Source organism: Mobula birostris, chromosome 10 (assembly GCF_030028105.1).
Source record: "Mobula birostris isolate sMobBir1 chromosome 10, sMobBir1.hap1, whole genome shotgun sequence".
Taxonomy (NCBI): domain Eukaryota; kingdom Metazoa; phylum Chordata; class Chondrichthyes; order Myliobatiformes; family Myliobatidae; genus Mobula; species Mobula birostris.
Genome location: NC_092379.1, coordinates 8,814,304 through 8,839,399, shown reverse-complemented (window position 1 = coordinate 8,839,399; position 25,096 = coordinate 8,814,304). Strand labels below are relative to the sequence as shown.

General features: G+C 50.0%; 1 protein-coding gene across 1 annotated transcript in view; it reads left to right on the top strand.

Moving 5' to 3' along the window:
- The window catches only part of LOC140203797 (nesprin-2-like), a 66,873-nt gene that overhangs the window by 26,218 nt on the left and 15,559 nt on the right, over nucleotides 1-25,096 (top strand). Inside the window, exons 4-8 of the mRNA XM_072269874.1 lie at nucleotides 623-805; nucleotides 6,689-6,826; nucleotides 12,407-12,601; nucleotides 16,056-16,287; nucleotides 22,981-23,069. Of these exons, the coding sequence (XP_072125975.1) occupies nucleotides 623-805; nucleotides 6,689-6,826; nucleotides 12,407-12,601; nucleotides 16,056-16,287; nucleotides 22,981-23,069 (837 nt within the window). The remainder of the gene's footprint in view (nucleotides 1-622; nucleotides 806-6,688; nucleotides 6,827-12,406; nucleotides 12,602-16,055; nucleotides 16,288-22,980; nucleotides 23,070-25,096) is intronic.

The window sequence follows — 25,096 nt, the reverse complement described above, 5'->3', positions numbered from 1 at the left end:
AGTTCCCAACTTGTTGAAGTAGTGAAATAGTTTCACTTTCAGTCCCAGCCATTTCTGGCATTTCTGAGCCTGAAACCACAGTGAGCAAAACAGCTCTGAATTGCCTTGCTGTTTATTTCTGGCCAACTATCAGTGACAAATATCACTGCTTTTTGAACACAAACACACACAAACTCACACTGTTTAAAAATGCTCACTCGAAGCACGATGTGGTGTCCAATGGTCACACAAGTGCGCGCCACTGACGCTGGACGAAACCTGTTTGGCAACAGTCCTCCGCCCCAATAAAGCAGCATAATGTCCCAAATAAAGGAAAGGAATCTCAGCAATTTTCTCGGATAGTTTTTGTTCTTCAAGAGTTGTCTGAAATAAGTGGCTGTCCAATTACAGATGGCCCAATTAACTAGTATCCACTGTACATGTATACCTGCATGTATTCACAATGCATTAAAAATAGATTTAAGTTGTTTACGGAGCAGTGACAGGGGTAATAGATGGGGGGGTGGGTTGGGTGGGATCACTGGAATGGTTGATCATATTAACTATTCTCCTCTTAATGTTATACAACCAAGCACTGATGAACCTGTAGCAAAGTTGTGAATCTCATTTTTTTCTTGAATAGCTCCTTCGGAAGCAAATAGGAGACATGATGATCTCACTGGAATCGATAAACTGGAGGTACAGGCGTCTGGCCAGGGAGCCCAGGGTGGAAGTAGCCCAGGAGCTGAAGGGGATGGTGCACAATGGTAACCAGAGATGGGACATTCTCCAGAGGAGAGTTGGCAGCATCTACAAGAGGCTTAAGGTATTTCCACCCACTCTTTGTCTGACTCCTTGCTTCTCAAAAACAGGAGGCACAAGAGGCCTCAAATGCTGGAATTTGGAGCAAAGGAAACAAGGCAGAGGAGGGAGTCAGTGAGTCAGGCTGCGTCAATGGAGGGACATGAATTGTTGATGTTTTGGACCCTTCAAAAGACAAGATGAAGGGTCTTGTTGTCCATTTCCCGCCATAGATGCTGCCTGACCCATTGAGTTCCACTAGCTGTTCATTTTTGACATTTCAACACCACTTTATTAACTTTGTGTTTGATGAGTCCAAGTTTTCCATGTACTATATAAAAGTCCATAAACTTCCATTTTTCATGTATACAGGTGCATATTTCGGTGGCAGGGTGGAGATGCCTCTCTACCAAAGGAGGTGTAAGGCGCTCCTTCCCTCCACTTGAATTGATAGTCCATGACACTCAAAGGCCATCAGCAAGCCGGGGTGTAGCATTATTCAGCTGTACAACAGCCCTCAGGAAGAAGCTGTTTTTCAGTCCTACAGTCTTGGCCAAGATGTTTCTGTATCTCTTCCCAGATGGCAGGAGATTGAACAGAGAGTGTCCGGGATGGGGTGGGTCTTTAATGATGTTACAAGTGTGCCGTTGCCATCGAGAGTTGTAGATTGTCTCCAGGTCTGGTAGTTGGAGACAGATGTTGGTGGGAGATAGGAGACAGGCAAAAGAAGAAAAGGGAAGAAGATTAAAAGGGGCCAATGGAATCAGAGACAGGAGGGGTGAAGATGAAGACAAGGGCTGGTGAGAGATCAGTAGGGACACATCATCATCATCATCATGTGCCATGTCATATGACGTGAGCGATCATCGTCTTCCAATGACTATGATTGTCCTTGACAATTTTTTCTACAGAAGTGCTTTGCCATCGCTTTCTTCTGGGCAGTGTCTTTCTTTACAAGACGGGTGACCCCAGCCATTATCAATCTTCTTCAGAGATTGTTGACCTGGCCGTCAGTGGTCGCATAACCATAACTTTGGATCTACACCGGCTGCTCATATGACCATCCATCACCTGCTCCCATGGGTTCACATGATCCTGATCGGGTGGGGGGTGGCTAAGCATATGCTACACCTTGCCCAACGGTGACCTGCAGGCTAGTGGAGGGAAGGAGTGCCTTATACCTCCTTTGGTGGAGACGCATCTCCACCCCGCCACCCAGAAATGCTGGAATCTAAATGGCACAGCTTTATACAGCATTGGTTCAGCCATAGCTGCAGTAATATGCACAGGTCTGGTTGTTTCCTGATAGAAAGGATGAGGTTGCCCTCGAGGGGAGATTCATCAGGATTTTGTTTCAGACAGAATGTTCTAGATGCGAGGAAAGACAGGAGAGGCTGGGTGTGTCTCGTGGAGGCTGACGAGGTGCAAGATGTCCTGAGGTCCACAGACCATACAAAACTTTTCCCTACAGCAGAGGTGTCCAGAACTGGATGGAAATGGGTCAGAGTAAAGGGGAAGGGGTTTAGAGGGATCGGAAGAGGATTCTCTTCACCCAGAAGGTGGTTGGAACCTGAAGGCACTGAGTAGAGGTGGATGAGTTCAACTTAAGTTTTTAGGTAAGGCACCTTCAGAAGGTAAAGGGCCAAGTGCTGGAAAGGGGATTAGTATTGATGGGTACTTGATAGTTGCCATAGACGTATCGGGCTGAATGGCCTGTTTCTGAGCGGTATTTCCCTAGTTACAGACCATACACACTCCTTTATACGTGCTCTTGTACATTCCCTTCAACACTCTGTATTCACAGCCTCGCACATCGACTCGCACTGTCTCACCTCCTCCCTCGCTCTGCATGACCACCTCACACCCTGCCTTACATCCTGTCAGATACGTGGGCTACAACCAGAAGGAAAATAGCTGGAGTCACTTAGCACTTCGGTGCAAAATGTTTATTAGGTGAGTTAAAAACCAAATTTACAAAAATTAGAGAAAATAGTGAAAAGAAAACTGGCAATATTTTACAAAAAGCTATCTACCAGAGGACACAATATTAGTTCCATACTATCTCCCTCCCCCCTCCCTCTCCCTCCCCTCCCCTTCCCTCCGTCTTCCTCTCCCTCCCTCCCCCTCCCCTTCCCTCTCTCCCCATCCCCCTCCCTCTCCCCTCCCCCTCCCCTTCCCTCTCTCCCTCTCCCCTCCCCCTCCCTCTCTCCCTCTCCCTCCCTCTCCCCTCCCCCTCCCCTTCCCTCTCTCCCTCTCCCTCCCTCCCCCACTCCCTCATCCTCTCCCCCTCCTCCCTCCCCCTCCATGAGATGAGAGCTTGCCCTGAGCGGTGGGAGTCCCTAATGACTGATGCTGCTTTCCTGCAACAATATTTGTGTGGCAGTGCTCAGTGATGGGGGGAGTTTTACCCCTGAATAACACCTTGACTGATCTGACTGTGGGTTCAACTCCACGCTCCCAATATATGACAACATCTTGTTGGTTTTTCTGATCACTTGTCGTGCCTGCAACTGAACCCCTTGTGATTCATGCTCTTGGACAAGCAGGTCCTTCAGCACCTCAGTTTTGAAGCCTCTGTCCTTTCCACTTCAGGACAATGAACTTCCATTGGAACTGGAAAATATGAGAAAATGAGTAGGTTTCAACTTTTTCTGTAGACACTCTTTCTCTCTTGATTGCTGCCTGACCTGCTGTGTCTTTCCAGCTTTTTCAGCTTTCCTCCTCCCGCCAGAATAGATTTCCAGAATCAGACCTTCTGATCCATAAGGTTTATGTCACAGGTCTAGATTAATTTCTGGTCATCGGTGACCTCCAGGATGTTCATAGCGGGGGAAACATTCAAATGTCCATTCTGAAATCAGATGGCAGAGGGGAAGAAGCTGTTCCTGAATCGTTGAGTGTGTGCTCGTGTGCCTTCTCCCTGATGGTAGTAATGACAAGAGGGCATGCCCTGGGTGATGGGGGGTCCTCAATGCTGGATACCGCACATTTGAGGAACCACTCCTTGAAGATGTCCTGGACGCCGGGGAGGCTAGTGCTCGTGATTGGAGTGATTGGGTTGACTGAGTTCATAACACTCTGAAGCTTAATTTGATCCTGTGCAGTGGCTCCCCCCACCACCCCACACCCCCCCCATACTAGACAGTGGTGCAGCCAGTTAGAACGCTCTCCATGGTACATCCGTACAAATGTGCGAGTGCCTTTGGTGACATAACAAATCTCCCCAAATTCCTGACGAAATATAGCTGCTGTCGTGCCTTCTTTGTAAGTGCATCGATATGTTGGGCCCAGGATAGATCCTCAGAGATGCTGACACCCAGGAAACTGAAATTGCTCACCCTCTCCACTTCTGATGCGGGCTGGTGTATGTTCTGTCGACTTACCCTTCCTGAAGTCCACAACCAATTCTTTGGTCTGGCTGACATTGAGTGTAAGGTTGCTGGTGCCACACCACATGACCAGCTGATCTATCTCACTCCAGGATGCTTTCTCGTCCCCGTCTGAAACTCTGCAAACAATAGTCGTGTCGTCAGTAAATTTTTAGATGGAATTTCATCTCTGCTGGAACGTTGCTCAGTTGTTGCTGCATGCAGGTAAAGACCGATTCATTTGCTGATGAGTTGCGAAGGGAAACGAGCATTGTGGCATCTCCTGCAAACTCACTTCGGGTGTGTCAGTAGGACAAAGGCAGGCATGGGATGTGATGGAGTAGTTTGGCATGTAAGCTATTGTCCTGCAAGTACAACCATGGAGGACTACGGTGATCTATGGTGATACTCTGCTGATTGTCTCCAGTCTCAAGATGTTTGTAACTGGATTGGGAATGAGCAACTTTTCCATTTACAAATTTAAGTGCCTGGGTTGATGTGAGGATTGTGTAGATGATAGTGTGAAAGGGAACGTGTGTGTGTGTGTGTGTGTGTGTGTGTGTGTGTGTGTTTCTAATCATGCTTCTGGCTGGCTGCATCTGAATACTGAAAGCTGTGGACAGTGTGGATGTGGAGAGGATGTTTCTATTAGTAGGAGTGTCTAGAATCCAAGGGCACAGCCTTATAAAGGGACCTCCCTTTGCAACTGAGATGAGGAGGAATTTCTTATTTATTGAGATACAGCACGGAATAGGCCCTTACCAGCCCTTCAAGCCACTTGGCCCGGAAGACCCCAGTTTAACCCTAGCCTAATCACGGGACAATCTACAATGACCAATTAACCTACCAACCAGTAAATCTTTGGACTGCGGGAGGAAACCAGAACACCTGGAAGAAATCCACACTGTCACAGGGAGAATGTACAAAACTCCATACCAGCAGCGGAGGGAATTCGACTCGGGTTGCTGGTACTATAAAGTGTTATGCTAACCACTACGCTACGGCGTTGTTTCTTCAGTGAGAGGATGGTGAATCAGTGGAATTCATTGTCCCAGTGGACAGAGGCCAGATCACTGGGTATATTCCTTGACATCAGGTCAAGATGGCACCTGCGTAAAACGCTCGCACGGTTTATTTATCACCTTGAATGTGATTGTGGAGCTATTGGAGCCTGTGATTTGCAGTTTGGAGATTGTTTGGGTGTTCCGGTGCTCCGCAGAATCCAAGAGGATTCTGGGAGACAGAGGCAGCGTGCACGAACCTCGTGGTGGGTGGGCTGCGGGACAGGGTGCAAGCTGACGTTCAACTCCATTTCACGGATTAAAGCGTCCGTTGTTTGCCAATTACAACAACGAGGGAGACTGAAACATCAAGGCGAATGTGGAAGGTGAGCGCCAGCTGCCTGCTTCTTGATCACGAGTGGGGTTGCTCTGCTGTTGGAGTGGGGAGGCTGCCTTTTCATCGCAGGTAGGATCACTCTGCTACGGGCAGCGAAGACTGCCTTTTAATCTTAGCGACGAATTCACGGCGCAAGCCAGGCGTCAGAGAACATTTCGGGAGTGCAGTGTTATGTGTTTCACTGGAACGGGGCTTCACGAGGACATATCCGATCAAAACTTCTCCATGGACAGCTTCCAGACCGTTCCAGCTGACCGGAAGTGCACTGAGAGCGGTAAGCATAAAGGAGTTGGGTGCTTACTGTCCTGGTTAACAACAGATGGTGCAATCCGGGTCATATTACGATCCAGGAACGTGTTTGTAGACCGGATATTGAACTTTTTACTGTTGGACTTCGGCCACATTCCACCGAGATACAACACTGCGCGACGCGGGAGGTCATTCCTGCCTGTGGCCATCGAACTTGCAGCTCCTCCCATGGAGGGTCAGGCACCCTGAGCCAATAGGCTGGTCCTGGACTTATTTTCCATCTGGCATAGTTTGCATTTTGTTGTTTGATTGTTTGTGGTTTTTGTATTGCTATATTTACGCTCTATTCTTGGTTGGTGCGGCTGTAACAAAATCCAATTTCCCTCGGGATTAATAAAGTATAGCTATCTATCTAATCGCAGGAGGGATTGCTCGGCTGCCGGGGAGGGGAGAGTCAGCCGCTATGCCCAGAGAATGTTACCCAGGTTTTTCCTGTGATTTGGATATGGACTTGGACTATGGACTTTTTTTTAAAAATTGTACTTTTTTATATTCTGTGTTTTTCACCCAATCTTCTCCGTATTTTTCTGTGCGGAGGGGGATTTGAGTGTCGACGGTTATGTTGCTGTTCTTTTCTTTCTTGGTTTCGTGGCTATCTGGAGAAGAAGAATTTCAGAGTTGTGATAATCTACTATCTTTGATAATAGATTAACCTTTGAAGGCAGAGTTGATAGTTATTCATTGGTAAGGTCGTTAACGGTTACACAGAAAAAGCTTGGACAATGGGGTTGGGAGATTTTAAAAATCGGCTACAATTGAGTGGTGGAGTAATCTCGATGGGCCGAATGGCCCAATTCTGCTCCGATATCTGATGTCTATTTTCTTGTTGTTAGTATTTTGTCAGCCAGAGGGAAGAATTTGAAAATAAGCAAGGTCATCTGTGGCAGCAGGTTATGGATTTAGACATCAGACTGACCCAGCTGCAATATTTCTGCACAGAAGGAGCACCCGAAAAGATCAATCAATTGCAGGTAACCTGGCGGAACCTGGGGTAGAGTTCCAGCGTGATACCGGTTAAGGGAGGTCAAGAAAGTGGGAGGGCTGGAAGAAGAGTCAGAGTCGATGAAGATTCAGCTGAAGCAGGGGTTTCCAACCTGGGATCCACGGACCCTTTGCTTCGTGGTATTGGTCCATGGCATAAAAAGGGTTGGGAGCTAGAAATAAAATGATGGGGTACAAGAGTTAATTTAATGAATTAACAGCTTGAGATCTGGACCATTGATTTGAGTTCAAGTCCCACTTTGGCAGATGGGGAATCTGAATTTCAGTGATTAAACAAAAATACAATTAAATCTAGACTCAGTAATGGGAAGTGTAAAATTACTGAACCGAATCTATAACTTACCTTACCTTCAGGAATCCTTACCTCGTCCAGCCAATAGGTGACACCACACTTCCCCGGTCTCCCAGTGTTTTGTTTGGGGAAGACATTTCTATCTATAAGCCATCTGAGTCATCTGAGTCACCAGCTCAATTCTTTCTCTCCCTCCTCTCCCTCCTCTTCTAACTCTGTATGAGTGTGAGTGTGTGTGTGTGATTGTGTGTGTGTGTGTGTGTGTGTGTGTGTCTGTGTGTGTGTGTGTATCTGTGTGTGCGTGTGTGAGTGTGAGTGTGTCTGTGTGTGTGTGTAACTGTGTGTGTGTGTGTGGGTGTGTAGATCTGATTCCTTTTGCCCAGGTCTCTGGGCTTGAACTATCTGACCAGCAGTGACTGGAATTGAACAAAATCCTGCCATCAGCCAATGTTCCTAATTAGACCATAAGACATAGGAGCAAAATTAGGCCATTCAGCCCATCAAGTCCACTCCGCCATTTCATCACGGCTGATCAGCCCCATACACCTGCTCTCTCGACATATCCCTTGATGGCCTGGCCAATAATGAATCTATCAACTACCACTTTAAAACACCCACAGACTTACCCCCCCATCCTCTCCACGTTCATCCTATCTAGTCCTTTCAACATTTGGTAGGTTTCAATGAGATCCCACCCCACCACGGCATTCTTTTAAATTCCAGTGAGTACAGGCCCAAAGCTGCCAAACACTCCTCATATGTTAACCCCTTCATTCCCAGAGTCATCCTTGTGAACCACCTCTGGACTCTCTCCAATGACAAAACATCCTTTTTGAGATATGGGGCCCAAAACTGTTGACAATACTACAAATGTGGCCTGACTAGTGTCTTATAAAGGATTACCATTATCACCTTGTTTTTATATTCTGTTCCCCTTGAAAGAAATGCTGACATTGCATTTGCCTTCTTTACCACAGACTCAACCTGTAAATTAACCTTCTGGAAGTCTCACACGAGGACTCCCAAGTCCCTCTGCGCCTCTGATGTTTGAGAGTTCTGATCGATGAAGATTGTTAACATAACATAGAACATAGAATAGTACAGCACATTACAGGCCCTTCGGCCCACAATGTTGCGCCAACCCTCAAACCCTGCCTCCCATATAAGCCCCCACCTTAAATTCCTCCATATACCTGTCTAGTCGTCTCTTCACTAGTGTATCTGCCTCCACCACTGACTCAGGCAGTGCATTCCACGCACCAACCACCCTCTGAGTAAAAAACCTTCCTCTAATATCCCCCTTGAACTTCCCACCCCTTACCTTAAAGCCATGTCCTCTTGTATTGAGCAGTGGTGCCCTCGGGAAGAGGCGCTGGCTATCCACTCTATCTCTTATTATCTTGTACACCTCTATCATGTCTCCTCTCATCCTCCTTCTCTCCAAAGAGTAAAGCCCTAGCTCCTTTAATCTCTGATCATAATGCATACTTTCTAAACCAGGCAGCATCCTGGTAAATCTCCTCTGTACCCTTTCCAATGCTTCCACATCCCTCCTATAGTGAGGTGACCAGAATTGGACACAATACTCCAAGGGTGGCCTAACCAGAGTTTTATAGAGCTGCATCATTACATCGTGACTCTTAAACTCTATCCCTCGACTTATGAAAACTAACACCCCATAAGTTTTCTTAACTACCCTATCCACCTGTGAGGCAACTTTAAGGGATCTGTGGACATGTACCCCGAGATCCCTCTGCTCCTCCACACTACCAAGTATCCTGCCATTTATTTTGTACTCTGCCTTGGAGATTGTCCTTCCAAAGTGTACCACCTGACACTTCTCCGGGTTGAACTCCATCTGCCACTTCTCAGCCCACTTCTGCATCCTATCAATGTCTCTCTGCAATCTTTGACAATCCTCTACACTATCTACAACACCACCAACCTTTGTGTCGTCTGCAAACTTGCCAACCAACCCTTCTACCCCCACATCCAGGTCGTTAATAAAAATCACGAAAAGTAGAGGTCCCAGAACAGATCCTTGTGGGACACCACTAGTCACAATCCTCCAATCTGAATGTACTCCCTCCACCACGACCCTCTGCCTTCTGCAGGCAAGCCAATTCTGAATCCACCTGGCCAAACTTCCCTGGATCCCATGCCTTCTGACTTTCTGAATAAGCCTGCCATGTGGAACCATTTATTGTTGATAAAATAAATGGCAGACAGAGTTCAAACTGGCTCTGTGTGAGGTGTTAGATCAGATGTAAAGGGAATGTGCACTATTAGTGGCAGGACCCTCAACAACCTTGATGTTCAGAGGGAACTTGGGGTCCATGTCCAGCTCCCCGTAAGAGGCTGCATATGTTACTTACTTACTGAGATAAAGCACAGAATAGACCCCTCAAGTCTTTTGAGCCACACCGCCCAACAATCCCCCCCGGTTTAATCCGAGCCTAATCACGGAACAATTTACAGTGACCAATTAACCTCTCAACCGGTATGTCTTGGGACTGTGGGAGGAAACCGGAGCACCCGGAGGAAACCTACGCGGCCACGGGGAGAACGTACGAACTCCCTACCAGTAGAGGCAGGAATTGAACTTGGGTCACTGGTACAGTCGAGCATTGTGCTAAAAACTTAGCTACCGTGCACTCTCCCCCCCCCCAAAAAAATTCTGGACTGTATTGTCTGGACTTTAGAAGGAGGCGCGTGGCCAAGTGGTTAAGGCATTCGTCTAGTGATCTGAAGGTCGCTAGTTTGAGCCTTGGCTGAGGCAGCATGTTGTGTGTCCTTGAGCAAGGCACTTAACCACACATTGCTCTGCGACGACACCGGTGCCAAGCTGTATGGGTCCTAATGCCCTTCCCTTGGACAACATCGATGGCGTGGAGAGGGGAGACTTGCAGCATGGGCAACTGCCGGTCTTCCATACAACCTTGCCCAGGCCTGCGCCCTGGAAACCTTCCAAGGCATAAATCCATGGTCTCACGAGACCAACGGATGCCTATTATTATTATTAGAAGGAGGAATAGGTTCATTGAGCAGTACAGTAATTGGCCCAACCAACAGTTTATAAAGTGCCTGACAGGCTGAATCCAAGGAGGATATTCTCCTGGCCAGGGTGTCTGGAACCTGGAGACATAGCCTAAGGGCGCCATGGTATAAAGGCAGTTAACATAACACTATTACAGGGCCAGCATACCGAGTTCACTTCTACCACTGTCTGTAAGGAGACTGGCCTGCGTGTGTTTTCTCCCTGTGCTTCAGTTTCCTCCCACATTCTAACACATGGGTAGGTTTAACTGGTCTGGTCACATGGGCAGGTTATCTGGTCACATGGGTAGGTTATCTGGTCACATGGGTAGTGCGGGCTCACTGGTCACATGGGGAGGTTAACTGGTCACATGGGTAGGTTAACTGGTCACATAGGTAGGTTATCTGGTCACATGGGTAGTGTGGGCTCACTGGTCACATGGGTAGGTTTTCTGGTCACATGGGTATGTTATCTGGTCACATGGGTAGTGGGGGCTCACTGGACTAGAAAGGCCTGTTTCTGAGCTATATCTCTAAACAAATTTTTTTTTAAATAAATCTCTAAGTTTTTTTTAAATCTAAGGGGTTGGCCATTTATGAGAGAGGTGAGGAGAATGTTCTTCACTCGGAGGGTGGTGAATTTTTAGAATTCCCGTCCCCAGAGAGCTGAGGAAGTTCACTTATTCTGTTCGTTGACTGATATTTCTCTGGATGTCGTGGGAATGAAGGGATATTGGGATGGTGCGGGAAGATAGAGCCGAGGTGGAAGATTTGCTATGATCTTGATGGGTGGTGGAGCAGGTCCAACGAGCCAGAGACCTCTTCTTCACTGGTTCGCGCTATTAATAATGACCACCTCACTAGCAAATGTTTACTTTCACTGAAGAATTAAATGAATACTGAAAAAGCAAGTGTTGGAAGTTCCAAGCAGGGTCATCAATAGTGATTACCAGATGGAGAGGAGGTGCTCAACGTGAGGATGAGGACAGGGTCAAAATGACTGAAGCCTCCTCAAAACTGGGCCCCAGTGATAGGGCCCGCGTTGACAGGTCCTCATTGCTCATTCCTCAGTGAAGACCGGTGAAGGGAGTAGGTAGTGTTGAGGAAGCAAGGGGGCTGCAGAAGGACTTGCATAGGTTCGGAGAATGGGCAAAGAAGTGAGAGGTAGTTGGGAAATGTATGGTCACTTTGGTAGAAGGGATAGAATCATCAACTCTTTTCTAAACGGGGATAAAATTTAAAAATCCGAAGTTCAAGGGGACTTGGGCGTTCTTCTGCAGGATTCACTGAATTTTAATTTGCAGGTTGGGCTGTTAGTGAGGAAGACAAATGCCATGTCAGCATTCATTTGGAGAGGACGAGAATATGAAAGCAGGGAGGCCTTAAAACATACTGGTAAGGCCTCACTTGAAGTACCGTGAGCAGTTTGATAACCATATAACAATTACAGCACGGAAACAGGCCGTCTCGGCCCTTCTAGTCTGTGCTGCTTGTGCCCCTTGTTTAAGAAAGGATGCGCTGACATTCGGAAGGGTTTATAGGAGTTTTACAAGAATGATTCTGGGATCCTGAGAATGAAAGGCTTATCATATGAGGAGCAAATGATGGCTCTGGGCCTCTACTCGCTGGAATTTAGGAGAACGAGGGGGGGTCTTATTGAAACCTATGGAATGTTGAAAGGCTCAGATAGCGTGGATGTGGGGAGAATGTTTCCTATGGTGGGGGAGTCTAGGACCAGAGGGCACAGCCTCAGAATAGAGGGACGTGCGTTTAGAACAGAGATGAGCAGGACTCCCTTTTGCCTGAGGGTGGGGAAGGTGTGGTGTTGACTGCGACGTATTTGGTCGTATTTAAGGCCGAGATTGGTACGTCCTTATTATTGACAGTTTACAGGAAGAAGGCAGGAGAATGTGATAGAGAAGGAAATCGATCAGCCATGGTGAAATGGTAGAGCAGACTCAATGGGACGAATGGCTTAATGCCACTCCGATGTCTTATTGTTTTATTAAGACACTGACTGGCTGGACTCTCACCAACAGGACCCACACTGACTAAAGTCTCTTGACTGGGTTCTTGTTCACTGGATCCTCAGTGCCAGGACTTCACTCACAGGCCTGTCATTAACAGTGTCCTCACTGACAGCAGTCTCATAGAGTCTGTCTTGTCACTCCGGAGTTCTCCAAGTTTTGAGCCTTTTTTTATTTGCTCTTTTCGCACTCAGGGGCTCCAGCAGAAGATCACTGGCATCACGGCAGAGACAGATGAGCTGCTGCTGACGGCGGAGACCCTGCTCCAGAAGAGCGAGTCCCTGGACGCTGTGACCATTGAGGCTGAGGTCTGGGACCTCCTCCAGTTCCAGCAGGAGCTGTTCGCGAGAATAGCTCGCTTCCACAAGAGACTGCTGCGCATAGACCTTGTAAGTGCTCTGGACAGGGTCAGGGAATTGAGAGAGAGGCCTGTGGGTCGGCTGGTTCATCGGCCGCTGTGAGTTTCCCTGGTGTGTCGGTGAGATGGAGAACCTGGGGGAGGCGATGGGAACATGGGAACAATAAGAATGGGGTTAGTATAATAATAGTATAGATGGGTGTTTGATGGAACACGTGGACACGGTGCACCAAAGGGCCTGTTACTAGGCTGCATCTCTCTCTCTCTCTGGCTTTATTTTCTGTTTGTTTCTAGCTCCTTTGTTCCCATACTTTCTTTTCCTTGCTTCATTTCTCCATCTTTCTCCCTCTTCTGATGTTAATTCTTATATTGCTTCTATTTCCTTTTATCCCATGAAACCTCCTCAAGGTCCATATTTTGACAGGATACAGTGGTGTATGTTTTTGTGGTCTGCTGCAGCCCACCCACTTCAAAGATGCTCTTCTGCACATCACCGACTGCAAAGCTCCTCGATCCCCACCCCTCTCTCTCCCTCCCACCCCTCTCTCTCCCTCTCCCCTCTCTCTCCCTCTCCCCTCTCTCTCCCCACCACCCCTCTCTCTCCCTCCCACCCCTCTCTCTCCCCACACACCCCTCTCTCCCTCCCACCCCTCTCTCTCCCCACCACCCCTCTCTCTCCCCACCACCCCTCTCTCTCCCTCCCACCCCTCTCTCCCCACCACCCCTCTCTCTCCCTCCCACCCCTCTCTCTCCCTCCCACCCCTCTCTCTCCCTCCCCACCCCTCTCTCTCCCTCCCACCCCTCTCTCTCCCTCTCCCCTCTCTCTCTCCCTCCCACCCCTCTCTCTCCCTCCCACCCCTCTCTCTCCCCACCACCCCTCTCTCTCCCTCCCACCCCTCTCTCTCCCCACCACCCCTCTCTCTCCCTCCCACCCCTCTCTCTCTCCCACCCCTCTCTCTCCCCCTCCCACCCCTCTCTCTCCTCTCTCCCTCTCTCTCCCTCCCACCCCTCTCTCTCCCCCTCCCACCCTCTCTCCCCCTCCCACCCCTCTCTCTCCCTCTCCCCTCTCTCTCCCCACCACCCCTCTCTCTCCCCACCACCCCTCTCTCTCCCTCCCACCCCTCTCTCTCCCTCCCACCCCTCTCTCTCTCCCACCCCTCTCTCTCCCTCCCACCCCTCTCTCTCCCTCCCACCCCCTCTCTCCCTCCCACCCCTCTCTCTCCCCACCACCCCTCTCTCTCCCCCTCTCCCCTCTCTCTCCCCACCACCCCTCTCTCTCCCTCCCACCCCTCTCTCTCCCTCCCACCCCTCTCTCTCCCCACCACCCCTCTCTCTCCCTCCCACCCCTCTCTCTCCCTCTCCCCTCTCTCTCCCTCCCACCCCTCTCTCTCCCTCCCACCCCTCTCTCTCCCCCTCTCCCCTCTCTCTCCCCACCACCCCTCTCTCTCCCTCCCACCCCTCTCTCTCCCTCCCACCCCTCTCTCTCCCTCCACCCCTCTCTCTCCCTCTCCCCTCTCTCTCCCTCTCCCCTCTCTCTCCCTCTCCCCTCTCTCTTCCCACCACCCCTCTCTCTCTCCCTCCCACCCCTCTCTCTCCCTCCCACCCCTCTCTCTCCCTCCCACCCCTCTCTCTCCCTCTCCTCTCTCTCCCCACCACCCCTCTCTCTCCCTCCCACCCCTCTCTCTCCCTCCCACCCCTCTCTCTCTCCCACCCCTCTCTCTCCCTCCCACCCCTCTCTCTCCCTCCCACCCCTCTCTCTCCCTCCCACCCCTCTCTCTCCCCACCACCCCTCTCTCTCCCTCTCCCCTCTCTCTCCCTCCCACCCCTCTCTCTCCCTCCCACCCCTCTCTCTCCCTCCCACCCCTCTCTCTCCCTCTCCCCTCTCTCTCCCTCCCACCCCTCTCTCTCCCTCCCACCCCTCTCTCTCCCCACCACCCCTCTCTCCCCCTCCCACCCCTCTCTCTCCCTCCCACCCCTCTCTCTCCCCACCACCCCTCTCTCTCCCTCTCCCCTCTCTCTCCCCACCACCCCTCTCTCTCCCTCTCCCCTCTCCCCACCACCCCTCTCTCTCCCTCCCACCCCTCTCTCTCCCTCCCACCCCTCTCTCTCCCCACCACCCCTCTCTCCCCCTCCCACCCCTCTCTCTCCCTCTCCCCTCTCTCTCCCCACCACCCCTCTCTCTCCCTCTCCCCTCTCTCTCCCTCTCCCCTCTCTCTCCCTCTCCCCTCTCTCTCCCCCTCCCCTCTCACTCCCTTCCCACCCCTCTCACTCCCTCCCCACCTCTTTCCCTCTACCACCTCTCTCTCTCCCATTACCACCTCTCAATCCCTCCCCCCTCTCTATCCCTCCCCCCTCTCTCTCCCTCCCCTCTCTCTCTCCCCCTCTCCCTCCCCTCCCCCCTCTCCCTCCCCTCCCCCCTCTCCCTCCCCCACTCCTCTCTCCCCCTCCCCTCTCTCCTCTCTCTCCTCCCTCCCCTCTCTCTCCCCCCTCCCTTCTCTCTCACCCTCCCCTCTCTCTCCCCTTCCCCTCTCTCTCCCCCCTCCCCTCTCTCTCCCCCTCCCCTCTCTCTCCCCCTCCCCTCTCTCTCCCCCTCCCCTCTCTCTCCCCCTCCCCTCTCTCTCCCCCTCCCCCTCTCTCCCCCTCCCCTCTCTCCCCCTCTCCTCTCTCTCCCCCTCTCTCCCCCCTCTCCTCTCTCTCCCCCTCTCCTCTCTCTCCCCCTCTCCTCTCTCTCCCCCTCTCCTCTCTCTCCCCCCCTCTCTCTCCCCCCCTCTCCCCCCTCTCTCTCCCTCCTCCCCTCTCTCTCTCCTCCCCTCTCTCTCCCCCCTCTCTCTTTCCCCCCTCTCTCTTTCCCCCCCTCTCTCTCCCCACCTCTCTCTCTCCCCACCTCTCTCTCCCCCACCTCTCCCCTTCCCCTCCCTCCTTCACCCTCTCCCATCCCCTCCTCCCCTCCCCCTCCCCCTCTATATTCTCCCCTCTCTGTTTTCAATCTTCTCTCTTTCAATTTCTCTGCTCCCCATTTCACATTCTCCCTCGCCCACGCCCCTCTCGCCTACGCCCCTTACTCCCACTCTCATCACTCCTCTTCCTCCCCTTCCCCTCCTCTTCCCTTTGCTCCCTCCCCCACCTCTTCTCCCCATCTCTCTCCACCCCCTCTCTGCTCCCCTCTCTTCCTACCCCGCACCCCCTGCATCTGCTTTAGTCCCTCCCTTTTCACTCAGTGGCCAGACTGTATATCTCATCACTGCTCCAGATTGATGCCAGTGTCTGGATAAATGAACGACTGGAAGTCTGTTGGGGTTGTGGAGGGGTGTGAGCGTGAGGGGCAAGTGCAGAGAGGCTACGTATCTCCTCGGTAACTACTTGAGTGGCGGGAACGAGTCTGCGGGTGGGTGATTGATGCAGAAAGAATTGGGCGAACCCCCAGCGAGGGGAGGAGGTGGCAATCTCTCCAGACAGATCAATTAATCAGCTTTTCTGTATGCCAGGAATTGGAATACTTAACCAACAACGAGAGCTGTGAAGCTGACTACCCCTGTGACAGGAAGCTGGAGGAAGGGCACGCCAGCGGATACAGGAGCACCCCAACACACAAGGAGGATCTAAACGACATTGACCCCGGCCGATCTAGCCCCAGCAGTTTGGACTCGTTACCCCTCGAGTGGGATCCCTCCGTCGATATTGGAGAGGACATTGATTTCCGTCACGGTGCTCTGCCAGGTGTGTACCCACCGCAGGCACGGGTTCGCTGCAGAAACTCAGTGGGGCTGAGCAGCATCTGTGGGGAGAAGGGGACTGTCAAAGTTTCAGGCTGAGACCCTGCATCGAAATAGTTCCTTTGCTCAAATAATCCCTTTCCTCCCGTAGCACCACTGAGCTCTTCCAGCAGATTAGCTTTTGCACCGGACTGCACGACCTGCTGCCTCTTGAGCACGTTCGAGGGCACCATAAGATCAGAATCAGGTTTTCTATCACCAGCATGTGACGTGAAATTTATTAACTTAGCAGCAGCAGTTCAATGCAATACATAATCTAGAAGAAAAAAAACAAAATAGTAATAATAATTAAATCAATTACAGTATACGTATATTGAATAGATTAAAAATCGTGCAAAAAAAACAGAAATAATATATATTTTAAAAAGTGAGGTAGTGTCCAAGGGTTCAATGTCCATTTAGGAATCGGATGGCAGAGGGGAAGAAGCTGTTCCTGAATCACTGAGTGTGTGACTTCAGGCTTCTGTACCTCCTTCCTGATGGTAACAGTGAGAAAAGAGCATGCCCTGGGTGCTGGAGGTCCTTAATAATGGGCGCTGCCTTTCTGAGACACCGCTCCCTAAAGATGTCCTGGGTACTTTGTAGGCTAGTACCCAAGATGGAGCGGCTAAATTTACAACCCTCTGCAGCTTCTTGCTGAATGTTGAATCAGAATTGGGTTTAATATTTATCTATCTATTTACTTATTGAGATACAGCGTGGAATAGGCCCTTCCGGCCCTACGAGCTGTGCTGTCCAGCAATCCCTCAAGTTAAACCTAGACTAATCACGGAACAATTTACAACGACCAATCAACCTGCCAGACGGTACGTCTTTGGACTGTGGGAGGAAACCGGAGCACCCGGAGGAAACCCACATAATCACGGGGGAGAACGTATAAACGTTTGTACAAACTTCTTACAGCCAGCGGCGGCAATTGAACCCGGGTCGCTGGACCTGTTAAGTGTTGTGCTAACAGCTACGCTACCGTGCCACCTTGGCATATGTCATGAAATTTGTTGTTGTGTGGCAGCTGCACATTGTTATACATAATTATAAAAACTGTGCAACACGCACAACGTGCTGGAGGAGCTCAGCAGGCCGGGCAGCAGCCATGGAAACGAACAGTCCTGATGAAGGGTCTTGGCCCGAAATTTTGACTGTTCGTTTCCATGGCTGCTGCCCGGCCTTCTGAGTTCCTCCAGCGTGTTGTGCGTGTTGCTTTGACCCCAGCATCTGCAGAATATTTTGTGTTTATAAAAACTGTGAATTACAGTAAGTATAGAAGTTTGGGCACATGGCCAAGTGGTTAAGGCATTGGTTAAGCGGTTAAGTGGTAAGCCAAGTGGCTTAACCAAGTGGTTAAGCAACCCGAAAGTCGTGAGTTCGAGCCTCAGCCGAGGGAACGTGTTGTGTCCTTGAGCAAGGCACTTAATCACACATTGCTCTGCGACGACACTGGTGCCAAGCTGTATGGGTCCTAATGCCCTTCCCTTGGACAACATTGGTGTCGTGGAGAGGGGAGACTTGCAGCATGGGCAACTGCTGGTCCTCCATACAACCTTGCCGAGGCCTGGAGAGTGAGGACTTTCCAGGTGCAGATCCATGGTCTCAGATGCCTTTATTATTAGAAGTTTCCAACAAAGCGAGGAAAAAAAGTAGCGAGGTGGTGTTCATTGGTTCAGTGTGCATTCAGAAATCGGATGGCAGAGGGGAAGAAGCTGTTCCTGAATCGTTGAGTGTGTGTACCTCCTTCCTGATGGTAGCAATGAGAAGAGTGCATGTCCTGGGTGATGGGGAATCCTTAATGATGGACGCCACTTTTTTGAGGAGCAGAATTAGGTCATTTTGCCCATTGCGTCCCCTCTGACGGTAAATCATGGCTGGTTTTTTTTTACCCTTCATACTTCTGTTCTCCCACTTTCTCCCCATAACCTCTAACCACACTCTATGATTCTCGGGCACTGCACAGCTTTCTTCGCCTGAGACCACTTTGCAGAGGTTAGACAGTTCTCGGGACGAATGAAGGTGGAACATTTGGCAGCCGGATCCCACAAAGGCAAATTATTTACTGTTCACAGCCCATGAGTTATTGACTGAGAGAAACCTTGCAGGCAATGTGAGCAGTGAGCAAATCGAGAACGCTGGCCAGAACTCTGAGAGGAGTCTATATCTCTTAGTCGGTATGATAATGTCTCAGATTGTACTCCAGAGTCTTGCCAGTGCAGCAGTGGAGCTGTTTATCAAATTACTTTTTATCTAAACTGCCTGTGCGGTGGATGGAAAACAGGCTCACAATCGCCCCCTAGTGGCACAGTATCAGCATAGCACTGGAGGGTGATTGTGTGCCTACCCGCTGTCTGTACAGAGTTTGTACGTTCTCCCCATGACCTTGTGGGTTTTCTTTGGGAGCTCCCACAAAGGCGTACCGGTCGGTAGGCTAATTGGTCATTGTAAATTGCCCCGTGATTAGGAGACGGCTAAATCAGGGATTGCTGAGCGGCACGGCTCAAAGGGCCTATTCTGTGCTGTATCTCAATAAATAAACAAAAGATCAAGCCCCAGACAACAGAAGAATTCTCTCCGGGTAGCTTCCAACCGCTTAACATGAACATGGATTTCTCTAACTCCTGGTAATTTCTGCCCTGTTCCCCTTCTCTCGTTTTCTGTTTTTTTTGACTCTTTTCTCACCCCTTCTCACCGGCTTACCACCTCCCCTTGGTGCCCTCCCTCCTTCCCTTTCTCCCACGGCCCACTCTCCTCTCTATCAGCTTCCTTCTTCCTCAGCCCTTCACCTCTTCCCCCTATCCCCTCCCAGCTTCTTACTTCATCACCCCCCCCCCACCTGGTTCCACCTATCACCTACTAGCTTGCACTGCTCCCCCACCTCCCAACTTCTTATGCTGGCTTGTTCTCCCTTCATTTCCAGTCCCAATGAAGGGCCTCACCCTGAGATGAAAACTGTTTGCTCCCCCTCTATGGATGCTGCCTGACCTGCCGAGTTCCTCCACTACTTGTTGTCTGTGCGCACCAGAAGAAATTATACTTTTTCACCCCATAGCCAATTACCCCTCACACTGTCCCCAACTTGCACTATTTCTCATTGCCTCTCTGTCTGTCCTACACTGTCGCACTCCACCCGATTTCACATTGTGCCCTAGTGCCACACTGGACTCCATCCTTGTACAGGATTCCCTGTAGGTTAATTTGCAGATTGAGTCAGTGGTGAGGTGAGGAAGGCAAATGCAATGTTAGCATTCATTTCCAGAGGACTAGAACATAAAAGCAAGGATGTAATGTGAAGGCCTCATTTGCAGTATTAGGAGCAGTTTTGAAAGTTCAAAGTAAAATTTACTACCTGAGATTCTTTTTCCTTCGGGCATACTGATCTAACAAAGGATGTGCTGAAGTTGGAGAGGATTCAGAGGAGGTTCACAAGAATGATTCTGGGATTGAAAGGCTTCTCATACGAGGAACGTTTGATAGCTCCAGGCCTCTACTCATTGAGTGAGAGGGGCGATCTCATTGAAACCTGTCTAATATTGAAAGGCCTTGATAGAGTGGACATAGAGATGTTTCCTATGGTTGGGGAGTCTTAAACCAGAAGATGGCGCAGAATAAAGGGAAGGTCCACTTAGAACAGAGATGAGGAGGAAGTACTTCAGCTGGAGAGTGGTGAATCTGTGGAAGTCGTTGCCTCGTGTGGCTGTGGAGACCAAGTCATTGGGTATATTTAAGGCAGAGGTTGCTAGATTGTTAATTAGTCCGGGTATAAAGAGATATGGGAAGAAGAGGCAAAATGGATCAGCCATGATGTAATGGTGGGGCAGACTCGATGGGCCAAATGGCCTGATTCTGCTCCTATATGTTATGGCCATTCTGTCATATCCCACCAACACTCTGTGCTCCACTGTTACACGGGACACCCACACACTGGATGTCACGTCGCATTGCAGACTGCCCTCACCGTGCATCCCTCTCACCCTGTACCAACTGTACCCCATCCTCACACTGTATCTGACCCACACAGCTTACCCTACCTCTCATTACATCCCTCTGTCACACTGTACGTCACACACATCGTAACTCACCCTCACACTGTACCCCTCTGCCATACCGAACCAACCTACCCACTGCACCCCTCTGCGTGATATCTCCATTACAGTATTAGTGTAGATGGGTGCTGGGTGGACAGGACAGACTTGGTGGGCTGAAGAGCATGTTCCCACTCTGTATGACTCCATGATTATTGGGCAGTCTATACATATCATCATCATCATTACGTACCATGTCATATGGACGATCATGTGTCTTTAAATCAGCCCGTGGGGAAGACCCCACTTCACACTGTCGTTCTTAATCTTTTCTCTATCCATGACCTTGTTAAATTTTTCTACAGCAGTGGTTTGCCTTTGCCTTCTTCTGGGCAGTGTCTTTACAAGATGGGTGACCCCCAGCCATTGTCAATACTGTTCAGAGATTGTCTGCCTGGTGTCAGTGGTCGCATAACCAGGACTTGTGATCTGCACCGGCCGCTCGTACGACCATCCACCACCTGCCCCCATGGCTTCACGTGACCCTGATCGGGGGCTAAGCAGGTGCTACACCTTGCCCAAGGGTGACCTGCAGGCTAGCAGAGGGAAGGAGCACCTTACACCTCCTTTGGTAGAGACGTATCCCCATCCTGCCATCCAAACCTTTATTTAGCAGGGCCCAATCTGCTTCTAATTCTATATTATGATTTGCAGAACCAAGGTCATCTACCACTGCTGGACTAGTCTCCTCTCTCATCAATAATGTACACCACCTCCTTTATCTTTTCTGACAATCATTCCTGAGTGCCCCTGAACGTTCATCTCCCAACTCTGACCACCCTTCCACATTTCCATAATTGTAATTAGACCGTTTACTTCAAAATGTATTTACTTCAGTCAATTCATCACTCTGTTGCAAATGCTGTCAGCTACTGGAAATAGCATTTTTTAATTATATCTTCGTTGGAGACGGAGTAGAGAAAGTTAATTCTTGTGGTGAAGGACTTGCTGCATGATGAAGGTTGAGTAGGCTGGGCCTACATTCTTTGCAAGGTGACTTTATGGGAGTGTAGAGAACTCTGTGTAGCAATTTCTTAACACTGATATGGAACATTTTGCTGAAGAAGTGGTCAAGATAGGTAAAATAACAACACTTGGATCGGAAAGGTTTAAAACAGGGGTTCTCAACTTTATGTCATTAACCATTAACCGAGGGGTCCATGGACCCCGGGTTGGGAACACCTGTTTTCCAGGTGTATGGGCCAAGTGCAAGCAAATGGGACTAGCTTAGATGGGGCAGCATAGATGACTTGGGGTAAAGGGCCTGTTTCTGTACTGTACGTCTTTATAAATGACAGGGTGGACTCTGAGAGCATGTTTTCCCTAATGGGGATTATCTGGAACTCGGGGTATAGTTTCAGATTTACGGTCAACCAGGTTAGATGGCGGCGAGGAAGAATTTCTTTGCTTAGAGCAGGAGTTCCCAACCTGGTAAGGCTCCATGGCGTAAATAGGGATGTGATGTTGAGGCTCTATAAGGCACTGGTGAGACCTCACTTGGAGTACTGTGGGCAGTTTTGGTCTCCTTATTTAAGAAAGGATGTGCTGACGTTGGAGAGGGTACAGAGAAGATTCACTAGAATGATTCCAGGAATGAGAGGGTTAACATATGAGGAACGTTTGTCCGCTCTTGGACTGTATTCCTTGGAGTTTAGAAGAATGAAGAGGGACCTCATAGAAACATTTCAAATGTTGAAAGGCATGGACAGAGTGGATGTGGCAAAGTTGTTTCCCATGATGGGGGAGTCTAGTACGAGAGGGCATGACTTAAGGATTGAAGGGCGCCCATTCAGAACAGAAATGTGAAGAAATTTTTTTAGTCAGAGGGTGGTGAATCTATGGAATTTGTTGCCACGGGCGGCAGTGGAGGCTAAGTCATTGGGTGTATTTAAGGCAGAGATTGATAGGTATCTGAGTAGCCAGGGCATCAAAAGTTATGGTGAGAAGGTGGAGGAGTGGGACTAAATGGGAGAATGGATCAGCTCATGATAAAATGGCAGAGCAGGCTCGATGGGCCAAATGGCCGACTTCTGCTCCTTTGTCTTATGGTCTAAATAATGTGGATCTGGTTTCCTCCCATAGTCCAAAGACAGACAGCCTGTACCGTTCTTTATCTCTAAATAAATGAATGAATGAATGGATAGATAGATAAATAGATTTCACTGATATTTCTTTATCTCCCGATATTCTCTATCACTTGCACTACCCTAAGGAAACCTTGTCTCCTCTGGTCCGGTTATAGATGTAGTCACAGAGCCACAGGATACTACAACACGGAAACAAGCCCTTCAGTCCATCTATTCCATGCCAAACGATCTTCCTAGTCCCAGCGACCTGCACCTATATCGTAGCCCTCCATACCCCCCCAGGGGTCTCTCCTGCTCTGAACTCATGATGTCAGGGAATGGGGGAGGGGACAGGGATATGGGAGAGAAGAGTCATGGAGGAGATTAGGTAGGGTTTGATGTGAGGGGGTGTGTGGTGATGGGGACGTGGGCGTCGAGTTGTTGGTTTGGGTGGGGAGCAATTGTGCGACACTAAGAATGACCTGTTTCTAATTTTAGACGTGCTGACCAGCCTGCTGGGAAAGAGGACAAGGAAGAGTCAGAAGAAATGGGGATGGGCAAAGATTGCCTCCAGCACACCACAGAAGGTGAGACCAGTCTGGACCACCGCCCCAGTCAGGCTCTCCCCAGTACCCAGGTCTGGCCCCTCCCACTTCCCAGAACTGGCTCCACCCCCTTCCCCCGGCCAATGCTCCTCTGACCAGCTCTGTCAGGCTTGTTCCCATTGGTCTGGGAACATTCCCTCCACTGAAAATCATATATATAACAAAAACATACAGATGTTTGAAATCTGGAATAAGAGAGAAAATGGTGGAAAAAAAGTTGGGCAGCATCTGCGGAAAGGAAAACAGCATGCCTTTCAGGTTTGTGACCCTTTGTAGATTTGGCCACCAGTCGGGGGCGGTAGCCTTCTCACTGCCCCAGACTGACTCTGCTCACTGAACCATCTAGGCTCCTCCCTCTGCTCAGAACTGGCTCCGCCCACCATCCCAGTCTGGCCCCTCCTACTGCTTCACGACTGCCCATGCCTCAGCTCCAAACCTGACCCCAGCAGATTCTCCCACGGCCCTGGTCAGATCTCTTCCTCCGTATAGGTCTGATTCCACACTAATACCCCATTGGACACCCCCATCCCCACTGCCTGGGTTCAACTCCTGCTGGCTGCTTCTCTCACAACACGCTGGAGGAACTCAGCAGGCCGGGCAGCATCCGTGGAAACGATCGGTCGACGTTCCGGACTGGAACCCTTCGTCAGGACTGTAGAGGGAAGGGGCAGAGGCCCTATAAAGAAGGTGGGGGGAGGGTGGGAAGGAGAAGGCTGGTAGGTTCCAGGTGAAAAACCAGTAAGGGGAAAGATAAAGGGGTGAGGGAGGGGAGGCAGGGAGGTGATAGGCAGGAAAGGTGAAGAAGGAATAGGGGAAAACACAAAGAGTAGTAGAAGGAGGTGGAACCATGAGGGAAGTGATCGGCAGCTGGGGGAGGGGGCAGTGACATAGGGATAGAGGAAGGGAGGGGGATGGAATTACCTGAAGTTGGAGAATTCTATGTTCATACCTATCACCTGCCTATCCTGCCTATCACCTCCCTGCCTCCCCTCCCCCAGCCCTTTATCTTTCCCCTTACTGGTTTTTCACCTGGAACCTACCAGCCTTCTCCTTCCCACCCTCCCCCCACCTTCTTTATAGGGCCTCTGCCCCTTCCCCCTACAGTCCTGACGAAGGGTTCCGGCCCGAAACGTCGACCGATCGTTTCCACGGATGCTGCCCGACCTGCTGAGTTCCTCCAGCGTGTTGTGAGTGTTGCTTTGACCCCAGCATCTGCAGATTATTTTGTGTTTACGGCTGGCTGCTTCTGACTCCAGATTAGCTTGCTCCATGCCCGAGTCAAGATTCAACCCACAGCCCAGGTCAGATCTCTCCAACCATCCCAGCACGGCTCTTCCCTAATGCCCGGGTCAGGTCCGCTACCCAGCTTCAACGCCGGCTGGTCATGTTGGGGTGTGGTTGTGGTTAAGGTCAGGGCCATATAACCAACTAGATGTTTGTAACTTACTTGAATTGTAAGGTTGGAATCTTCACCTATGTTGCCCGTCTCAACTTTCAAACTCCTCTCTGATTTACACATCTTTGTACTCGTCTGCATTTGTGTCAATGTGCCAGAACTTGTGCGTTCCCATTAATGCCCATTTGTCTGTCTGTACACGTGTAAGTACGTTGTTGTATTTGTGTGTGCGAGAATACAACAGTGACGCATGTGACGGGTAGATATCATAGAGGCATACAAGATAGAGGCCATTCAGCCCATCAATTTTGCACCATTCGTTCATACTAACTCTACACTAACCTTCACTTTGTTCTCCTCACCTTTCCAACAATTCCTCCAGGATTCCACCACTTGCCCGCACATGGGGGACGGTTTACTGCAGCCAATTAATGTGTCCATTAGTGTCCGAGTGTCTCTTTCGGTGCGTCCATATGCGAGACTGGGCCTATGTGTTTGATTGCTGTTTGGGCCTAAGTGACTGCATTATGAGAGAGGATTTGGCTGCCTCACCGTGTCTGAGTGCACGTGGATGTGTGTACACAGCTATGAGTGTCAGAATTATCAGTATGGA